The sequence below is a fragment of the Euwallacea fornicatus genome, chromosome 10 (assembly GCF_040115645.1).
Source record: "Euwallacea fornicatus isolate EFF26 chromosome 10, ASM4011564v1, whole genome shotgun sequence".
Taxonomy (NCBI): Eukaryota; Metazoa; Arthropoda; class Insecta; order Coleoptera; family Curculionidae; genus Euwallacea; species Euwallacea fornicatus.
Window position 1 is genome coordinate 2,145,117 of NC_089550.1, and position 21,162 is coordinate 2,166,278.

A 21,162-nucleotide genomic window follows, 5' to 3' on the forward strand; every position below is an offset into this window, starting at 1 on the left:
TTCCCTGTTAATCTTAAATTTTTCAATTAATTTTTCATGTTATACATACATTATCTTCTTTCTTCAGGGTTAAATGGGTTCCACGAAGAACCCAGCGATATCACCGTGTACATTGGTCAAAAAGCCCACTTTGCCTGCTATGTAGATGCTATTCCAACTCCGAGAATCCGGTGGTTGAAAGATGAGCGACCCCTGCAAATCGACGATCTTCGAATGACGGTGCTTCCTTCTGGAGCTTTGGAGATCGACGAAGTTGTGGAGAGCGATCAAGGATCATACAGGTAAAAAAACTACAAAAAAAGCATTTCTGGCCTTGGCCAATAATATAGTGTGCTCTAAATGGACCTGGAAGATTAATTTGGGGCCGGCTCTATAATATTTGGGAGCTATCAGAACGAAAGTATATCTTTCAAAGATTAATATCTAGGTTCTAGTTTCATGCTTTGCGAATGTTATATGTTTTTATACCTACTTCTTACTACGTAACTTCCCAACGCATTAAAAGGAAAAAATAAGTCTGTGCATTGATTGATATTGTTTTGTACAAAAATCTTTAAGAAACATTCTATAAATATTGTCTAAAAACTTGAATTGACCATATTTAAATGTTGTCTCATCTTTAGGTGCAATGCGACTGGTTTGAACTCGTATAAACTCAGCAACAAAGCCATTTTATACATCAACGGGGACCAAGAACAAGCTGCGCACTCAGCACCGCCCACTTTCATTGCCAAACCTAGATACATAGTAGCCGTTGAAGGCCAGAATATTTCTTTAGATTGTGCAGCAAACGGAAACCCTATTCCTACTATCACATGGTTGAAAGACGGACGAACCATTGATATGAAGTATGTAGTAGCGTCTTAATTTTTGGTGACTAATGACCATATTTTATAGCTATTTGGACGGCCGATTCAGCCAGGTAGGCTCTACCAGTTCCCTGCGGATAACCAGAATTCAGGAACAAGATGCTGGTACCTATCAATGTAAAGCAGAGAACAGGGAAGATAGTCTTTATGCGTCAGCTATGATAGATATTCAAGTAATCAACGGCCCAATATTATTATTATCAGATGATTTTATTTAAATATTGTCAGGTGCCTCCGAAATTTCTGAAAAAGCCACAGAATAGGACAGAACATTTGTCAAAAGATGTCGAGTTGGATTGTAGTGTTTACGGCATTCCTGAACCAAAAATGAGGTGGTTTAAAGATGGAGAACTGGTCAAGTATTCAGAATATTATCAACTAGTCAATGGGTGAGTTTCAGATTCAAACTTTTTTTAAATTTAATAATTTTCCATTTTGTTATACAGGAACAACCTAAAAATCATGGGATTGATTACTACCGATACAGGAATATTTCAGTGTCTCGCTTCCAATCCCGCAGGAAATATACAGGCGGCTGCAAACTTGAAAGTTTTACCAAATTCAGGTGAGTTTTGTCTTGTTTTGTTGCAAATAAGTTTTTCGCGTTATTCGTTTATTTTGCGTGAGTTTGCAAACAAATCAAACTGATTTAAAATTTACGTCGCGCTGAAATTGTAAACGGATTGGATAATTTGCCGACAAATATTTGAATAGTTGTGTTTGGTTTTCCAATCATTATAATAGGAAATGTTTCTCTGGGACCAATGATAAAACGAGGACATAATCGACGAGATAATGAAGTTATCGTAGAACTTATTGTTGTCCTACTCAAAATTTTTGGAGGTTAAATGAATAAATTTAGTAAAAAAGAAAAATGAGGAATAGACTCCGCTTTGTAGCCCTTATACATACGTACTTTGGTTACCACTACAAATTATATAATATTTAGTGTGCCGTATGTCCCTGAAATAACTACACAACGCCTGTCCAAAAATAAAGCGGACTGGACAAGCTAACTTATTACCAATGTTACTTTGATGTGCTGCTACAGGGAGCCCAAGTTCTCAAATGAATATCCCCTTTTCGAAATAATTGCTAAACGGTTTTATAAATTTTCATAAATTTTAGACTTAAGAGTTACCAAATTATTTAGCGTGTTTTGACGTGACCGGTATCTTTTTTAATGTGTGGAAATATTAAATATAAGTAAGTAAATGAAAGTTGGTATTTTTGTTATCCCGTGTATGAATTACTAATTTTCTCTCTTCTAAAAGCTGACTTTATTTTGAAACATTTTTTTTGTTACCGGTTCCATATTCACTGTGGACACCTCGGTAGAGGTCGCACTTTTTGCGAACCGTCGTTTTCGGCACCATTAAATCGCAAAAATTGAGGGCAAAAGGGATGCTATATCTCGCGAACTTTAGAAAATATCGATAAGAGGTTTGCCGCATCTTTTAGAGCTCGCTGAGGCAATTACTTTGAACTATAATTTAAGGCAATTGACCCGTGCCTAGTCGAGTTATCACCGTTCAAAATTTGAAAAGTGGTAAAAAACAGGTACCTCACTCTACTCACCCTCTTTGAAATTTTTCTAAAAAACGTCGAAATTTTCGATGTGCTGTTTATCGGTCCAATGGACTCATATAGGTCTTATATTTTTAATTCATTTTTAATTCATTTCGACCTGAAGCAGAGGCGTACTCAGTAGAGATCTGAAACACAAAAGAATCAATATTAATTGCCGAAGAGTCTTCAAAAGAGTTAGATTTACAAATTGATTTCTATTTCTAGCTGAGGCGTACTCAGTAGAGATCTGAAACACAAAAGAATCAATATTAATTGCCGAAAAGTCTTCAAAAGAGTTAGATTTGCAAATTGATTTCCATTTCTAGCTGAGGCGTACTCAGTGGAATTCTGGAACAAAAGAATCAATATTAATTACCGAAAAGTCTTCAAAAGAGTTAGATTTGCAAATTGCTTTCCATTTCTAGCTGAGGCGTACTCAGTGGAATCCTGAAACACAAAAGAATGAATATTAATTGCCGAAAAGTCGTAAAAAGAGTTAGATTTGCGAATTGATTTCCATGCCTATCAGAGGCGTACTCAGTGGAGACCTGAAACACAAAAGAATCAATATTAATTGCCGAAAAGTCTTCAAAAGTGTTAGGATTGTGGATTAATTAATTTCCATTCATAGCAGCGACGTACACGTTAAAAACCTGAAACACAAAAGGTTCAATGTTAATTCCTGAAATACATCTTCTAAACAGTTAGGGTTTCAAATGAATATTCGACTTAAACTAAAGGTGTACACTGTCGACAACTAAAACACTAAAAACATTTTCCAATCCTTAAAACAATTCAAGTAGGTGAATCATTCGTCGGTCGTGCGCAAACGTGTTTCGAAGATCGTTCCAGAATAGTTCAAAACCGCAAATAGTTTCGACTTCGCACTGAAATTCTAATTACCCCGTTCTCATTAACTGTAAACCCCAAGTAACAACAAAAAGAACTCACCTCTGAAAGGCAAAAGCATGAGTCAGAACCACGTCACCGACATCCCCTTTCACTCAAAGAATGATGGTTAAACACCACCCATTCTCATTCACTAAATCATGGATACTCTAATGGTACACCTCACGAGTTTTTAGAACAAAGGAAAACCTGATTATCCCAATTGTTAATACAGCCCGCACGTATAAAGGTCTTGTTCGTCCTCGCGCTAACATTCGAATGAATCAACTACGAAGTGATATCAGTACGAAAAGGTACAAAAAATTTACTGCCTGCCTTTTGTTAAGGTACAGGTCATCGGTTTTAGCAACGATATGCGATGTTTCCAGATTTATAATAGTTAAATAGGGGAAATGTTAAAATTTCAAGGTAACAGTTTCATTATGCGAACGTACCCCCAAAGGGATAAAAACAATATTTCCTATTGCAAAGAGAACTTAATCCAAAAAAATGTCTAAAGTTTTTCACGAACGATACTAATTTAAAATTTCATTCTGTATTAAACACGTCATATTCATAATTGATATGCATAAAAAATCAAGATGAAGCCACTTTAACACACACCTTAACATTTTGTGTCTGTCTTAAAAATCTAACTTCGAGGACTAAATAATATACAGTGGTACACAAAAGTCTCTGTATAATGGTATAAAATTAAAATATTACTTTTTAAAGTGCAAAAAACAACAATTTTTTAATATTTATTTTCACTGAATAAGTAAATCGGCTTTGTTTTAAACACTATACACTAAATTTAGCTTATTTTTTATTATATATATTATGTATTTCTATATATGATTCTAACAGAAATTATGTACATATGTATGGGAGCTTATAAATATAATGATCTTATGGACAATAGCCATAATCGTCTTGTCGCAATCCTAGAGTGGCATATCTTCCATTATCAAATTGTCCCGAGTATGTTAGCAACAATAAAATTCACTCCGACCTCTCAATCAAAACAGTCCGAGAAGAAATAGAGAGCTACTCAAATAACTACATACGAAGATTAGATCACCACCCAAATCACTTAGCCATAAATTTACTGGACACAGCGACATATACAACCAGGTTGAAGAGATTCGACCCTCTAGATTTGCCACATAGATTCAACCAAGTAAGGGACTGAAATATTGGTCCTTTTACTACACCACTTAGTACTATAATTTGTAATTTCCAGCACTGATATTGAATGTCCAATTTATTTTTACCTTTATTGTGACAGATTGCATCTCTACAAGTAATTAAATTTTAAAAAAATTGTCCCGAATTCGTGATTTCTATGAGCTTGTGAAAACTGCCCCATGCTTTCCTGATATATCAGTATTCCAAATTTAAAAATGGCAAAAAAGATACCACTACTCCTCTAAATTAAACATACACAAATCCTATCATTAATATATATGACTACAGTTTTTTCAGTCTTTTTCTGAATAGAATTGTTCGCACTCGGCGTAAATAAAACACCCGATTTATTATGGTTTTTTTTATTTCAACAAAACTCCTATTTTTCTAACATCTTTCGTTTATCATTTATTAGACTCTCGAGGGTTGCACTATAATTGTAATCTCATAAGCAATAGCCATAAGCCGCATGTGGCGATCCTGCATGGAAAATTAAACATAATTCTACCTCTCGATGGACCTCCTGAACCATATCATTTCTTAATATATCGTATATACATATAGGGTGTCCCAGTGATAAAGGTAGTAAACTCAACCACGTGTTCTACGTTGAAAAATAAGTGTAATTTGTCATATAAATTATATGTCAAAAATGCTTCTTTATGAAAGTACAGGGTGTTAAACTTTTATTAATAAATCACAAATTCTTGAATATATCCGAAACCGCTTCAGATATTTTAATGAAACTCCGTAGAGTTTGACAGTTAATATGACACCTCTAGATTTCTTTGCTTGGGGTTGCATGAAAACCGCAGTTTACGAAACTTCCGTAAATTCTCGAAAAGGATTAATTCAACGAATTAAAAATGCTCTCGGGACTATTACACCAATTTATCTCACGGATGTGAGGCAGTCGATTAATCAGAAAACCCAATTGTGTATTGAACGGAATAGTGGCCACTTTGAACACCTTTTGTGAGAATGTCCCTCGCTGTTCTCTAGTTAAAACGTTGAAATGACAAAACCACCGGCGGTAGTAAAAAAAGAAGCATTGAAATGGCCTTTATTTTCCTAAGTCGCCTTTCAATGCTCTTGAAAGTTTGATGGTTTGAAATTCTGCGATTTGGATAATTCATATGACAGAATTCAAATCTCATACGTGCGTATGTTTCAACCTCTTCAGCGGTCGAATAATGGTCCATTTTAAAAAATTTAAAATTGTTGCATAGGTGACGCCAAACACAATTTTTTTAAACATTGTTGATGACAACGATAAATTTCAAGTTATCGTAAATAAATTATTTTGAAGAAAACTGCACGCCTAACGAAAATTTGCTAGAGACAAAGAAAGTTCCTTCATAAGGTCAGCTTGTGGCAAGGGAAAAAATTAAATTCATTTCTACAGGGGGTAACAATAAAACAAACTTTCATTTACGAACTACGCCCCATTTTTAATATTTGCAAGCATTAAAAAAAATCCCACTTGCGTCAAAACATGTCAATTTGCGTAGTAAGTTTTAGTTCGAAAATTAGTGAAAATGGATAAAAGCGTTTAGCAATTATTTGAAAATAACGATGTTAATTTAGGGAATTTGGAGCCCTTTAAGAGACAAAACAAGGCATTATTGAATACTGGCGAAGTATACCTAGATTCAGACATTTTTGGTCAAACATCGTACATACATATATAGATATAGACATCATAATATTTAATTTAATACTTATGCGTTTCTTTAACTCTCCGCTTCAGCCCCAGCAATTTGTATGCAAACTTCCAAATTTCTATTACTTTTCTCGAATTTTCTTTAGTTTATTGTTTCAATTAATTTATTTTATTTTTTTTCTCTTCCTTTCTCTCCCCCTTCCTTATACCAACCCCATTTTGCATGCGCATTGATTGCATGCCTACAGCATCGGACTCGCTTCCCAACAAACCTGCAAATGAAAAACGAAAACGGCCCAAAAAGACCCACGCCAAGTCCATCGAATATAAACAACACTCAGTGGCCTCATTCGGCTTCCTCAAGTCCGAGGATGGCGGCAAACTGTCCGACATCGATTTCGGACAGAGGCGTAAGCCAAACTCGGACATTGGGGGAGTGCGGGGAGGCATAGACCCCCATAGCGCATTTAGTAGTCTGCGGAGTAGCGAGGCCGATGAGGTCATAGGTTCATTGGGTGATGTCCAGACTGCTTTCACTTCCTCAAAACCGGCCTCAGTAGGAAACTCGGAGGGAAGGATCATGGAGGGTTTGCCGGGGCCTCCCTTGGACCTCAAGGCTGAGATCATCAAGGCCAGATTTGCGATTTTAAGCTGGAAACCGCCGGTGGTGAACGCGCAGAACGTGGAGGCTTATTCAATTTATTGTAGGCAGGAGGGCAGTGGCAGGTGAGAAGTAGGGAATAGTTCATGCTAATTCAAAAAGTTTAGGGATTCTTCATTTTTTCAACGAAATATTGAAATGAATCATGTCCTCATTTACAAGTTAATATTTTTTACGTGAAAGTTCTCTATTTAAATTTTTCAAAATATCCAATTTATTGTGAATAATTAGTAACCACCACCAATTGTTTAGGGAAAGATACCAAAACACCTCTCGCTCCAAACTGGAAGAAATCAACATTGGCGGCCTTTGGCCGGGCAAAGTGTATCACTTTCGCGTGGTTCCGATTAGCGCCAACGGCCCTGGCATTTCCTCCGATATTTTAACGGTCACTACCCTAGCCGAAGAACACGTCCCCAGTGCACCGCAAAATTTGGAGGTTTTCGCCACCTCTCCTCGAGATATTCATATCAGATGGAAACCTCCGGAGATCTCCAACGGGAAAATCCTCAGATACACTATTTATTACATGGAAACCACCTCGTCTGTAGAGCATAATGTTCAGACAACGGATTTGTCTTTTAGTTTGAGTGGTTTAAATCCTTTTACTGAGTACAGCGTGTGGGTAGTTGGAGAGAACGAGAAAGGGGCGGGAGCTGCCACTGAAGAGAAGAACGTCAGAACTTTTAGTGCCCCTCCTTCAGATGCTCCCAGTAATATCACTGTTGAGCCGTCGAGCACGGTAAGTGTCTTATATGGTAATTGAACCTTTTTGGACACATTTTTGGCAAAATTGTGAACAAAATATCATATTTGGTTCCTAATTCTGAATCTAAGAATATTAAAATGTTGGATAAATAATCAACATCTCATTTTCGGATAGAATCCTAGTGAAAAATTGGTAAGTCGATTTCGTTTTGTTAGAGTGTGGTGGTTAGATGGGAACCCCCTCCTGTCGAATCTCAAAATGGGATAATTTTGGGATACAAAATCAAGTTCAGGAAGGCAGGCAAAGGGAAGGGCATCACTACTTCTCCTTCTCCGGGGGAAACGCACTATGTGATCAAGGACTTGGATAGAGGGACTCAGTATCAAATCCGGCTTTGGGCTATGAACGTAAATGGTACCGGACCTCCCTCAGATTGGATTGAAGTAGAAACCTTCCAGAATGATCTGGACGAAAGTGCAGTTCCAGGGGAACCTTCAGGTTTGAAGTGTAAGTTTGAATTTTACGCAAACTGTAATTTATTTTAAAGCGTTTGTTAATGATTGTTGCACAGATCGTGCCACCTACGACCAATTGTACTTGATGTGGTCACCACCGACCAATCAAAACATTCGAGTTCGTAGCTACATTATCGGATGGGGCAAGGGGGTTTCCGACATCTTTACACGGGAGTTGGACGAGCGAAATAGAACTTACATTATCGATGGTTTAGGTGATTTTTTCTCTATTGTTTATCAATTGTACCTAAACTTTATTTTAACCAGAACCAAATTCTGAATACGTCCTAAGTATCCGGACTAGCAATAACATGGGCCCGGGCCCTCCTATTTACGCCACAGTCAAAACGCAAGACGAACCGCCTCCAGAACCGACTGCCGCCCTCATGCCGCCCATAGGTCTAAAAGCTCAAGTTTTAAGCACCACTTCTGTTGTGCTTTATTGGACAGATCCTACTTTAAAGCAAAGCCAAGTAAGTTTTGTTAAGTTTGATTTCAGAATTGACACTTAAAACTGTTTTCTCTTAAAGTACGTTAGAGATAATCGACTTTATAAAGTGAGATATACCGCAGACAACTCCCCGAAATCGAAGATTCTTAACATAACCGATTTGAATTTGATAATCGACGATCTGAAACCCAACACCTTATACGAATTTGCAGTGAAGCTAGTTAAAGGTAGGGTCAGATTGCTCTTTTAGGTCGCATTAAAATTTTTTGTGGCTTTATAGGTAATAGAGAAAGCTCTTGGAGCATGGTTGTGCAAAACCGCACCTGGGAAATGCCTCCAGATGTGGCCCCGCGCAACGTGGATGTTCACTTGAAAGACGAAGACTCGCAGTTTGTGGAAATCACCTGGCTGCCCCCTAAGACTTCTAATGGTCGGATTACTGGTAATTTATTGTGAGCAGTTTGGAAATTGAGGCGGTTTTTTTATCAAGATTGTTGTGTGTAGGTTACGTGATTTTGTATACAGACAATAAAACCAAATCTGATGCGAGCTGGCACGCGCTCGTTGTTAAAGGGGACAACCATTCGAGTATTATCACCGAGCTAAGGCCGTTTACGGTGTACTACTTTAAAGTCCAAGCTAGGAACAGCAGAGGCTATGGCCCCTTTTCAAATATTGTTTCGTTTAGAACAGGACAAAGTAAGTTCACGTCTCGGTTTAAGGATCTTTTTAATTTTATTTTTTATGTTTTGATGTTTTTGTTTGTTTTTTTTTTGTTATTAGATGTTGCACGTCACGCTTCCGTCCAGGGAACTGCAGGTAGTTTATTTTTTTATTTTTTTTATTTGTGGTTAGCATTTATAGGACACCATAAATTTTCTATTTGTAAAGGAGTTTAGTTTAAAAACAACCTTAAATTGCGGCATTTCTCAGTCCTAAACTCTCTTTACGGCACATGATTATCCCGTGATTATTGATGTAAATATTCCACAGAAAGCAATGTAGTCTTCTCCGGTAACACACTCCTTTATACGACAATTTGCGGGTGTGTTGTGGCCGTGATCACTGTGGCTGTGGTTTCAGTGTATCTTTGCTGCAAACGAAGAGATGCTTCAACTCTCGCTTCACCCAGTCGCGATAAACAAGGATACCAGAAAGGTAATGTGATGTTCTTTTTCCTCACACTGTATCTTTAATTTATTAAGAAGTTTATTCTGTTGTTTTTTTGTTGTTTTCATATAAAAAAACTACCTCCAAATAGACGTTTTTACAGGCAACCAAGCTGTCAAACCTCCCGACCTCTGGATACATCATGACCAAATGGAATTGAAAGCCATGGAAAAACGACATTCTGCGCATGACGGAGCGAGTAGTAGTGGCGCTTTGACGCTTCCACGGAGCGTCGGCGGAAACGACTATGAAACCCACGATTCTGTACATACTAACTCCTTAGATAAAGGCACTTATGTTACAAACTATGGTGAGTATAATAATTTAAAAATATCTCACATTTCACCACACAAAATATTTGATTTAGTGCATCTTGTTGTTTTCATCAGGCATTAGTTCTATAAATTCTTATGCACACGTCGCTTGAATTTGCACATTATAGGTGAAGATAAATTCAAAAAAGCCAGGTCAAAAGTGTCGCTGCCCGTGGATTCGAAGCCGCCAAGAGAACGTGAGTATTCTAGATCGTGTGCTTTTTGAGCTTCATACATATTTACACACCAGTTTATCACATAAAGTAGTGTATTTAGAAAAAATATGGAATTTTCATCTAGGAAAGGGTGTTAAAAAATATTGGTTAAAAAAAATTAATTTGAATATTGCTGCTTCAACTAATTAAATCCGAGAAAAATAATGTCTCCTTAACTAATAGTAGGAAATATTTACTTTATACTGATGTGAAAATCATTTGTTTCAGCGATAGCAACCCCGATAAATACGGCTACACTTAGCCAGTCCAGTTCCGACTCGACTCCGTCCACTAGACCCAATTATCTGAGGACAAACTACCAAGTACCACGTACTCATCTATCCCTGGAGGCTACCCCAAATAACTCTGTAGTAGAGAATTTGTATTCGGCGCAGCCCGGTAGCATACAAGGTTACGATCATCCTGGAGTAAATTCTCCCAGTTACTTAAGGTGAGGATATTATTTTAAAAATAATTATTTATTTTACAGTTTAAAAAATTAGATGATTATTAGCATGCTTGCTGTTTCTCATTTGAGTTTATTGCAGCTATGGTAAATCTCATTCTTTCGCAAGTGTTTTTTTATCATTATTGGTCATCCATTGGATGTAAAAATCCTTAAATACCAACTCTCTTTTAATTTTCAGCCAACAGCCGCCCCCTGGCAGCACTTACGCTCCCGGCATGAATGTTTTGGCCGAATCGCAAGCGGCCAAAAGAGGACAAACCCAGGGCCACCCCCTGAAAAGCTTTACAGTGCCAGCTCCACCTCCTGTTTCGGCTCCTGGTACTCCTCAACCGAAACATATAGGTATGTTCGCAACGGCAACCAAACAATGTCTTATACTCGTATTTTCGGCTTAGGACAATAAAGCTTGCCCTGAATTCAGTAGATTTACTTACTAACTTCATAGTTATTTTATTGCCTAAAACCGGAAATACCGAGGCGATACAATACGAATTTAGTTCACAATTATTCATCATATAATCTCAACTTAGTAACCGTTCGGCCTACAACTTCATCTCCTTACAAAAAACCACCGTCGGGTAGTTCGAGTACGCTGACGGGGACACCTCCGTCACGCATCAGCGCCTCCAATCCACCTCCTCACACCGCGGAGGAGGTGCAACGGTTGCAACCCTCACACTCCACAGAGGAGCTCAACCAGGAGATGGCCAATTTGGAAGGGTTGATGCTCACACTGAATGCCATCACGGCTAATGAGTTTGAATGTTAGGTTCTAGCGTGTGGATTAAGCAAGGTGGATTTGTGGTTTGGAGATGTCAAGGTTCTGGGGGATTTTTTTAAATGTTTGGTGTCAGATTTTGCTGATTTACAGTGGAAATTAATTGGCCTTGTTTTTTAGTATTGGAGTACACTGAATTTTCTAGAAAGTCAGTAAATCTTCCAGTTGAAGTAAAACATGCTTTAGCAAACAATTGATATTGTTTATTTTACAGGGTGCTTAATTGCAACATTGTGAGAATTTACGCATTACATAATTGCTTGCTTAAAATACATTGCTTAAATGCCATGTAGAATGTAGAAACAAGTAATTTTTTAATAAGCAGTATATTTATATAAATTATTTATTTGTACCAATGCTCCTGGGACACCCTATACAGAAAATAATAGTGATTACGTTGTGGCATGTACGTTTCATTCATAACTCACGGAAGCATATGATAAATTTGGCAACATATCTGTAAAGTATTTAATTTGAGCAGATTACAGCATGTAGAAGGATTTTAGAAAAAGGTAATGCAACAATTTCATATGCGTGTGAAAAACAGAAATCCGGTCCAATCATTCTTTTCTCCCCATCCCGAAGAAAATTCATTTTTACGATGTAATATTTTAAGTACCCGCGAAAATTTCAAATTTGTAGTAATCGCGCTTAACCATAGTTGGAGCTAGTATCAACTCAATCTCGGTACTCAAGCTTTGTTTACAACAAATTTCGTATTGTTTTGGTAGATATTTCCACCAAAATTGTGAGAAAATGTGCGGAAAATCCGTCATTTTTGTCATAAACTTGTGTAAATGTTATTTTCAAGAAATACTCTAAATTTCCTCAGTTTTTTGATCGCGGTTACGTGGATATTTTTTGAGAAGTTCAAAGACCATTTTGATAACTGTTTTCGGATGTTGTCGGGTCGTCGTGCGTCTTCGGAACAGTCTGTCCGATTTCATAAACGTAAGTGGTAATGTAATATGTCCTTGGCGTATCGAACTTTGTTTTTGTTTTGGGTTCCCTTTCAATTTTGAATATATCAATATTTTCAGGTTTAAATGCGATCCGAATCTCAAGGTAGTAGTAGGAAACGCGGTAAAATAATACATAATAAAATATTAATTCGTTTGTTCTTTTAAAGCAACTAAAACTACAAATTCTCTATAACAACGTACTTCTTACGAAACGGATTGACAGTATGTACATGTCTATTGATATTCTCTATATATGACTATATATTAAATAAAGAAGACAGAAACATAACTACTGATATTGCTGTTTCCACTAGGGCCATATTCCTTAATATTCGTAATATCTGCTGATGTTTTCAGGAGCTGCTTTTATTGATTTTTTTTTATTTTTCGTAGTGTCTCCGAGCAGATTTTTATAAGAACATTCAAACAGTGCCGGGATATTTATGGATCAATCCTTAGTTTCTATAAGTAGTAATTTAATGTTAAAATTAACAACAAATTAATAATTTTGGCCTTGAGACTCGCAGCTCAAAATATTGCCAAGTTTGTCTAATAGATAATTCCTATAGAAAGCAACAAACTACGTAATGGTTTGAAAATTGTCTTGGATATAAGAAGAAAAACAACTTCTAGATCTAGAAATGTTTACTTAATTGCAAACATAAAAAATTAAACTCAACCTTGAACCTCCACACCAAAACCACCTTCGCATAAATTTAGCTTTCGGTTCTTTGTTTCTATAGTGAGAATTTCCGTACTGTGTTTGTTAATGATTTTGCATGCAGACGACCGTGTTTTCCTTGCAAACGATCACTGATGGTGATTTTTTCGTCGAAGTGCCTACTACTAAATCGTAAGGAATTTTAGATCGTTTTTGAGCTCTGCTGCATAACCCAAAGACTGACTTTTAATTGTACCGTTTCATGTTTTGTTTGTCCCTTTAGTTGTTTTCATAGTTTTATTGCAATTGGAGACGAGAAGAGTGGCACAATCTGTATGATTTCTGTAATAAGCCTTTGCTTCTTTGCAAGACATGATTGAAGCTCGAAAACTCTGAATTTTTCATCGGGTGATTTTGAACCTGACTCATGTGTTTTGTATAGAAACGACAGTTAAATAACTATTTGTTTTTTTGTATATAGATTTATGTAATAATTGAGATTGATCATATTACGGTGACAAAGAAATTGCCGTTTTAATCGGAAGAATTCCCTCAATTATTTTTGCATTAAAGACGGCGCAAATAAGTTTGTAAATTACGGGAAAATGATCTCACAAATGTGTCAGCAAAACAGTTCAATATAGAATTTGATAAGTGTGTAAGAGGAAAATTACGTTTTAGGCAATTTTCGCACTTTAATATTTATTTCGCATCAATTGATTTCTGGGAGGGATTTATTACTTGTATGACAATGTGTGATTTTAGGTTTTAACTGCCATGTATTGAGGCTAAAGGTAAGATTAACTGGATTTTAGTTAATTAACTGATCATTCGAACTTCACAACGCTATGTCAAAATAAATAGGGAACAATATACGTACATAAAAAATGGGTGTGCAATTCTTTATATAATGCTGAATTCTTTACGTATATTGCGATACTTTTTTTGAGGTTTTTAATTAAATCAAAGTCGCTCTTAACACCGTCCCTGATATGCATAACATGCCGCAGTGAAAAATTTTACACCGAAATGAAAAATAAATGCCATTTTTTGTTTCCGCATTTTGGATTGTTGCTCAAAATTTCATTCAGAAAAGACACAGTTTTTTAACTGCCAAGAAAATGCAACAACCTTTCATAGTTTTTAATTTATTTTTAATTATTAAGTTGTGTAACTATATTGTACATATACCATTTTTTAAGGAATGTTTTGTATTATTGTAAAAACAACAATTTCGTTACTTTAATTACATTTTATTTTTTCATACAGTAGTACAAAATGTTGATATTTCCAACGCTTGTAAAATACCTACTTATTGAATACTTTATTTACGCTTTGTACATTTTTGAATTGTAATAGAATGCCATTTTCATCTTTGAGGAGGGTTTTTTGGTAAGCTAGAGAAAATTCCGATTGGACCACTTGACTTAAGCTTAGGCTATCATAAAATTATCTAACTGTTTCAATATGGCGTCCTACTCATTTCTATCCGAGAGATCTAATTAGACATTTATTCTAGCCACATTAATACTGAATATACCCTCTTCAAATATTTTATAACTGTAACCATGTGATGTGTAAAAGTTTTTTTACCTTTAATATTAATATATTTATTAATTACGATAATTAAGGTACATAGAATATACAAGGTGTGCAGCCAGTGTGCGAGCCTTTTCTTGCATCAGAATGTCACCGAACCATTCTGCCTAATAACAATGCCTTTTTTTGAAAGGTACATAGGACCGAAAATATTTTATAAAATAGACTTTTTTACTGTAAGTAATTCTACTATAAATGTGACTGAAATATAAATTAAATTTGATTTTATGAAATTCTATTAATTTAAGAATAGTTTGAGGGGTGAATACTGTTTGAAATATTTCATAAATTTGAGAAAAACTTATGAAAAAATTCAAAATAGCTCATCCTCAACGTTCTCTTTCTTCCCAAATAATCTCCTGATAATATTCACTGAAGTAAAAACCACATAACACTGTTTTATTTTAAAACGGATCATCTGCCTCAGTCTTTTTCGTCGAATGTTCAATTCTACCAAATTTCACAATAACAGACTGCATCAATAAATTATAGTCTGTTTGACCCATTTTCATGACTTTGGCCTCTAAAAGTTCTTGTTGATTCTCTAAATTTATCTCTGTACCCTCAATATTTTCACTTAAAATTGCCCGCAAAGAATAAAACAACATTATTTATTGATGTTGGTATTTGCAAGAAATATTGAATTTTGTTCTGTCTAGCTCGATTACTTGAAGTAGGGGACGTAGTTGTTATAAAATTATTCACGCTCTGTGAGAGTTTCTTTGGTGTTGTCTCATTTTGTTAGGTATATAATGAATTTTTGATACCTCTTTTCATCTGTGCAATGTCCATCTAACAAGAGCTTGCATTTAGTGACGAATTCTGTAAGTTCAAAATAAAAAATATTGTGAGTTGGTCGGGTAAGTATAATAATTTGAAAGTTATATTTCATTTCTCTGTTTAATTAAAAGTATTCAATGTTTGAGTTATAAGGATTATTCAATCGCAAGTTTCTGAGTTAATAAAAACTGTTTTAGGCAAATTGTGAAGAGAATTGAACATATGTCTACGCTCCAGATTCCTATAATTAATTTATTCTGGACGGCTGAAAGAAGCTATAGCGCTACTCAAAATATCAGGAAAGTGAGATTTTCGAACTAGAAACTACGTGAAAAAATGGGTATAAGAAATTCTAGAAAAAATACATAAGCCCGTAATTTGTTTAGTGAGATCATATATCTATTTTTTTATATAAAATACAGAAAAATTCATATACTTAAATAACTTCTAGTGTCCCCTCTTTATTTGTTTACGTTTCTTTGACAGACGCTAATATTTGTTAAGCTTTGCGTTTGCTCCTGGCGGAACACTTATGAAAATACTAATTTGGCAGTGCATTGATTCTCTTTGTTCCTCTTTATTTTTGTTTCTTTTCCTAAATTTTCGATATTTAAATTTGGTATTGCCTACTCACTTTCAAATCAACTGTTCACGTTATAAATTATTGTAAGCTGATAAAATGTATAGATGTCTTGTGCTCGAATAGAAAATTTACTCAAACAAAAACCCACTTACCCAGAAGTAGGTGAACTAGTAGTTAAGTAATAAAAAATTGGCAAATTGCAAATAGTAAATTATAGTTTTGTAACATTATTACCTAATATTAATCGTATCTAATTTTACACAAATGTTAATATTTATAAACTTATTGTATTTTTGTTTACATTTTTTACACCTATAAATATTCCAAGTACGCTCATGTCATGCGTCAATGCTTGTAATGACATTCAGTTGTCCTATCTGACATCTAGACATCAAATTGAAAATTCATATTAATAATTTACCAAATGTTTAGAGACTTTACATTTCTTTAAATAGTGTTAATTATCAGTTAACCACAATAGAAAAGTAAAAATACATCGTCGTCATAGTTTTGCACGTGCGAGCATAATTAATCAACTCATCGGTATTATTCAGTTCATTAATTTTCGATTATTAGTTAACAACAAAGTTGCAGCAAATATGGATTTTGTGACTCTCATTGATTCTTTTTGCCTGCGGTAAGATTTTTCTAATATTTACGCGTTAATAAAACGATTCATGTTTACCGAAGATCAATTATTTATTTAGTGGTTACAGCTTCAGTAATAATTTAAATGAACTACTCAAGTTAAAGATTTTTGTATCTAAACCAACATATCCTTAGTTTTGAGTACCTAGTACCAGTTTTCCCTGTAAATTTAGCATTACTCTTGGCATTTTGCCTATTATTGTATTTTGACGATTTATAGAATATTTTGTCTATTGCGCATTTTTTTAAAATAAAATTTAATTGTTAAAAACTAAAGACCAAATTATTGAATTACTGATAACATCATCACAAATATAACTTCCAGGAAAACAACAGAAGAAACCAAAAACAAACTTCAATTTCCAAATCTTTTTACTAGTTAAAAACAAACTTGACCATATGAAACTTAATGAAATTTCAATAATTTGGATTTATATCTACAAAGTGTCTCAGAGTATGTGAAGAACATATCAAAATTACATGGCAACAAATTTTTGTTTTACATGCCCATTTTAATGAAATATTGACCCCTAAACGAGGGCAGCCCACATGTAGTTTTTTTTTTTAACTTCCTATACAATGTACATATGTGGTCACATGTTTGAATCATTGTTATGGTCAAAATTGATATAACTAGATATTTTCAAAAAATGATTAAATGAATAACTAGACCTAATTGCTGGTGATAAGAGCTTAATAACTAATGTTCCAGTTAGTTTAGCAGGGACATGAAATTCTTGTTAACTTGGAGAATTCTACAATCTTTTTCCTGAAGTTTTAGAATTAATAATGTGCTTAACATAGTATGTATACAGTTATTTGCACTTTAATGATTTGACATTAAAGTAATATGTAAAGCCCTATTGGAATGCACCTTATATTTGTTCGACATATCTCGTATATAAGTATTTATTCTAAACATATTTTGCAATATCTTAAGTTTCAAATTCACAAATTTAAGTTAAATTTACTCAAATTGTTTTAAGTTTAAGTGCAGTGATAAAACAGTGCTTTATTGCAGTAGATCATGGACTGGAACTACAGAAAACTAGGACCACTGCCACTTAACTGCAATGTCTTCAAACCCCAAAAAAATTAAACTTGATCTCTCTGCAACATCAAAACTACTTCCATTACTCTCAGATGATTTGCTACAAGACACCCCATTAACAAAAGTCTTTGTAGGCAGAATTAAGGACCTGAAAACAACTTCAAAAGTTGTAGTTACGTTAAATTCTTGCCTACCCATTCCTGAATTGGCTCACTTAAAGAGAATTAAAGCTAAGGAAGTAATTTTATTGCCCTCAGAGAGGATTTCAAAAGATGAAATTCAATGTTTGTTAAAGTCAAGGGGTTTTGATACTGATTTGCTTTGTGATGAATTTAGACTTGTTAAAGTTGCAAGAGTACCACCACGGACTAGGAGACAATATCTGAAAGTGCTTGAGCTGTGGCCGTGCAACTTTCACCCAGACAAATACATTGAAAAGCTATCAACTAATACCTTATTTAGCAGCTCTGAGATTGAAAAGCATGAATATTATATGAGGATGGCAATATTAGTTGCCACTCAAGCCAAACAACTCAAGCTTAGTATTCGTGCCTCGGGGGTAGTTATAGTTGACCCAAAAATTGATTCTGCAGTTGCTTTTGGCTTTTCTGATACACAAAATAATCCCTGCAAACATCCTCCTATGGTGGCCATTGACAATGTAGCAAAAACACAGAGTGGGAATACTGCTGATCAACTGGATCTCTCAGGTTTCCATCCAGAGTTGTTAAATTATGTTAAAATTAAGTTTCCCGACGCAATATTTGGAGCTTCAAAGTTCAAAAGGAAAAACGAACTTATTGAACCCACAGATGGGCCTTATTTATGCACTGGGTATTATGCTTATTGCACTCATGAACCTTGTATTATGTGTGCCATGGGTTTAGTCCACAGTCGGATCAACAGGGTCTTCTATGGTGTAAGTAGTTCAAATGGAGGCCTGGGCACTTTGTGCAAGATCCATACAGTGAAAAACTTGAATCATCATTATGAGGTATTCGCCAAGTTATTTGAACAAGAGTGCGGATTGTTGTGATGTTTTTTGCAAATAGACATCAATCAAAGTGAAGCGATTCCCTAGATTGATTGATAGGCCAAAATATAATGTGTCCCATTTTAAATTATTGTTTTTATTTATCCCAAATGGAGAAATTCATTAAATAAAATTTGTCCATTGAAAAGTTGTTTCATTCAGTATTCCTGCAAGATCTTACCAATAAGTTATTTCTCTAGAGTTGTAGGTATAAAGTAAAGTATCAACTGATGATTATTTAGTTATGTTCTTGATTTGAAAAAAATTCTGATTAAATTTTATCTTACCGCGATTGCACTTTAACAGAAATACTTACATATTTGAATCTCTGAAGGTGAAGGTGCTGATGATTTTTATTGACTTCTAATCTGTTGTTCAAATTAAACCAAAACAGGTAACTACTTATATGCTAAATAGGTTAAATATGTTTTTTGTTACTACGGTGTAAAATTTATTGTCGAATAAACCCAGTACTATTATTAAAGAACTATTATTTGGCTTGAAATTATCAGATTTACAAGTTGTTTTGCTTTTTTCTTATATGCCTGCATCAGATAGTTTTGCATAGGTTTTCGGTAGAGATAGGTCTCTAGTGTTGATTGAAATAGAAATGTTCAAGTCAACAATGTGAAGTGGATATATTGGTACTCTCAGGATTATATGACTGGTCTTAGGTATGATTACATAACAATGTTGGGATTTGATAGTGTAGTATGGTAATGGATAACTGCGTAAGATGCCCTGTTAATTTTAATAAATAGTAAAATTCCTAATATTAATAATTTTTTAAAAATATGTATTCAATTATTCAAAAAGAATTGGGATTGAGGAATGTGTATTGATTTTCAATTTTTATACAGGAAAAATAATATTATGCAATTTACACGGGTCATATAGTTATGACGCACGCAATTTCGTTATTACCAGCAAGTTGCCTCATAGTTCAGTATTCAATTATCTACATGTTACATTACTAAATCAAACTCAATACTGAACATTTGCTGACCCACAAAAATTAATGTTTTTCCCGCAGGTTGTTTAATTTAAATGTTTTTCTTATTGATATTTTTATTTTCAAGTTACTGTCCAGTTCTTATGCAATAGAACATGTTACTTGTAAAATTTAACTTAAACATTTAATGAATGTTACTTGAACTGATGTGCCCTCTTTTATACTAGGTGTCCCAAATAATGTGCGCTAAAGCTTGAGTGGATTATCACATGTTTCCTGAAAATCTGTAAGGTTCTCTAAACGCTTTAAATCACTATGCAAGTAGGAGTTGTCTGATAATAAACAGGTGTAAAATTGTTTAGAATTTTCTTAGTAATTTATGGTTTTTGAAATACCCTATTTTCCCCACTACACCCATATATAGTTCTCAAACTTCAGTCCGTTGTCCAACTGAGTAATTGCCAGGGATCCAGATAGCTCTAGGAACGTTAATAAGGTTGTCCTCTAGTCACACATAACTTAGTTTTAAAAAGAAGTTCAGAATTCAGTTTAAAAAATCCAAGACCGCATTGTTTTAATATCTCATCTTTTTGTTAGGCTCTAAAATGCGCAATTTTTATCCCGTAACCAACTTTGTATTTCGTGTCATTTACCAGATTCCCACGTTATTCATTATTATGTGGTATACCCGATAAGAAATGCTCAATAAAAATAATTTTTCAAGAAAATTGTTAACGTGGAAAGGACGCTACCAAATATAGCGATCTCTATAATTGCCACCGAAAATGATCCAGAGAAACACCAAACAAGTCAAGTTCAGCACAACCAAATTCATTCCTCTACCACGTTGTCATTGAAACAAAGTTAACGTGGCTCAGTAAGTTAAAAGAGCTAATCGTTCATTTACTATCTTCAACGAAGTGACCACGTCAAGACAAACCCCCTGTCTGTCAAGGGAAATCATATTTAAAAGTAATACGTGCTTGTAATTTATTGTTTCAGGGGCAAATTCAGCTTTAAACTCATCATACGTCACAATTTTTTTTATACTGCTTCTGTTTTAAACTTTGTAATTGTTATATTATGGCGATCAAACCCGAGCGGCGCATTCAAGGACAGATATAACCATTGAATAATACACAGTATTTAGGCACCGCATGATATTAGTGGAAAACACGGAAATCTTCAATTTTGCCTGTAGGCACCAGGTCTAAATTCGCTTGATGCTTCCCAATATTTAATATTTTTCGTCTCACCATGCTGATATAAATTTCCTCAAAAGAAAAAAGCACATGGTTACTATTTAGAAGTAGAAAAATTAGATATTTGGCTTATTTCTTCAATGGTCATCAAATGTAACTTTATGTGATTATTCCTAATTTAGTAAATTTTTGACGTCGGAACGCTTGTAGACTAAACTTTTTTTCTAGTCTG

General features: G+C 34.8%; 2 protein-coding genes across 9 annotated transcripts in view; both read left to right on the plus strand.

Moving 5' to 3' along the window:
• fra (frazzled) overlaps nucleotides 1–14,914 on the plus strand; it is a 34,747-nt gene extending 19,833 nt beyond the window's left edge. Inside the window, exons 4-24 of one of the 7 annotated variants that reach the window (XR_010732521.1) lie at nucleotides 68–281; nucleotides 624–848; nucleotides 898–1,042; nucleotides 1,098–1,258; nucleotides 1,316–1,434; nucleotides 6,426–6,903; nucleotides 7,091–7,580; nucleotides 7,763–8,054; nucleotides 8,119–8,277; nucleotides 8,330–8,535; nucleotides 8,593–8,740; nucleotides 8,794–8,955; nucleotides 9,018–9,212; nucleotides 9,297–9,332; nucleotides 9,507–9,671; nucleotides 9,775–9,993; nucleotides 10,126–10,194; nucleotides 10,441–10,663; nucleotides 10,860–11,023; nucleotides 11,212–12,410; nucleotides 12,815–14,914. Coding sequence is in view for 6 of the 7 variants with exons in the window: in XM_066286818.1 (XP_066142915.1) it covers nucleotides 68–281; nucleotides 624–848; nucleotides 898–1,042; nucleotides 1,098–1,258; nucleotides 1,316–1,434; nucleotides 6,426–6,903; nucleotides 7,091–7,580; nucleotides 7,763–8,054; nucleotides 8,119–8,277; nucleotides 8,330–8,535; nucleotides 8,593–8,740; nucleotides 8,794–8,955; nucleotides 9,018–9,212; nucleotides 9,297–9,332; nucleotides 9,507–9,671; nucleotides 9,775–9,993; nucleotides 10,126–10,194; nucleotides 10,441–10,663; nucleotides 10,860–11,023; nucleotides 11,212–11,450 (4,109 nt within the window). In the remaining variant the exon portion in view is untranslated. Of the gene's footprint in view, nucleotides 1–67; nucleotides 282–623; nucleotides 849–897; nucleotides 1,043–1,097; nucleotides 1,259–1,315; nucleotides 1,435–6,425; nucleotides 6,904–7,090; nucleotides 7,581–7,762; nucleotides 8,055–8,118; nucleotides 8,278–8,329; nucleotides 8,536–8,592; nucleotides 8,741–8,793; nucleotides 8,956–9,017; nucleotides 9,213–9,296; nucleotides 9,333–9,506; nucleotides 9,672–9,774; nucleotides 9,994–10,125; nucleotides 10,195–10,440; nucleotides 10,664–10,859; nucleotides 11,024–11,211 lie in introns of all 7 variants that reach the window. The other 6 variants (XM_066286818.1, XM_066286819.1, XM_066286823.1 and 3 more) reach the window with 6 other exon arrangements.
• Nucleotides 14,915–16,277: 1,363 nt separating this feature from the next.
• On the plus strand, nucleotides 16,278–18,864 carry LOC136341636 (probable inactive tRNA-specific adenosine deaminase-like protein 3). 2 transcript variants are annotated; one of them, XM_066286828.1, is made up of 2 exons: nucleotides 16,278–16,681; nucleotides 17,717–18,864. In XM_066286828.1, exon 2 carries the CDS (start codon nucleotides 17,766–17,768, stop codon nucleotides 18,777–18,779), a length of 1,014 nt encoding a protein of 337 aa, XP_066142925.1. In that variant the 5' UTR covers nucleotides 16,278–16,681; nucleotides 17,717–17,765; the 3' UTR covers nucleotides 18,780–18,864. The 2 variants fall into 2 exon arrangements, with proteins under 2 accessions (XP_066142925.1, XP_066142924.1); XM_066286827.1 differs by having other exon boundaries at nucleotides 16,305–16,681; nucleotides 17,714–18,864.
• Nucleotides 18,865–21,162: the final 2,298 nt, after the last annotated feature.

Excerpts from the sequence above, each read along its gene's own strand:
- LOC136341636 (XM_066286828.1), top strand. The coding sequence starts at position 17,766 with ATGTCTTCAAACCCCAAAAAAATTAAACTTGATCTCTCTGCAACATCA.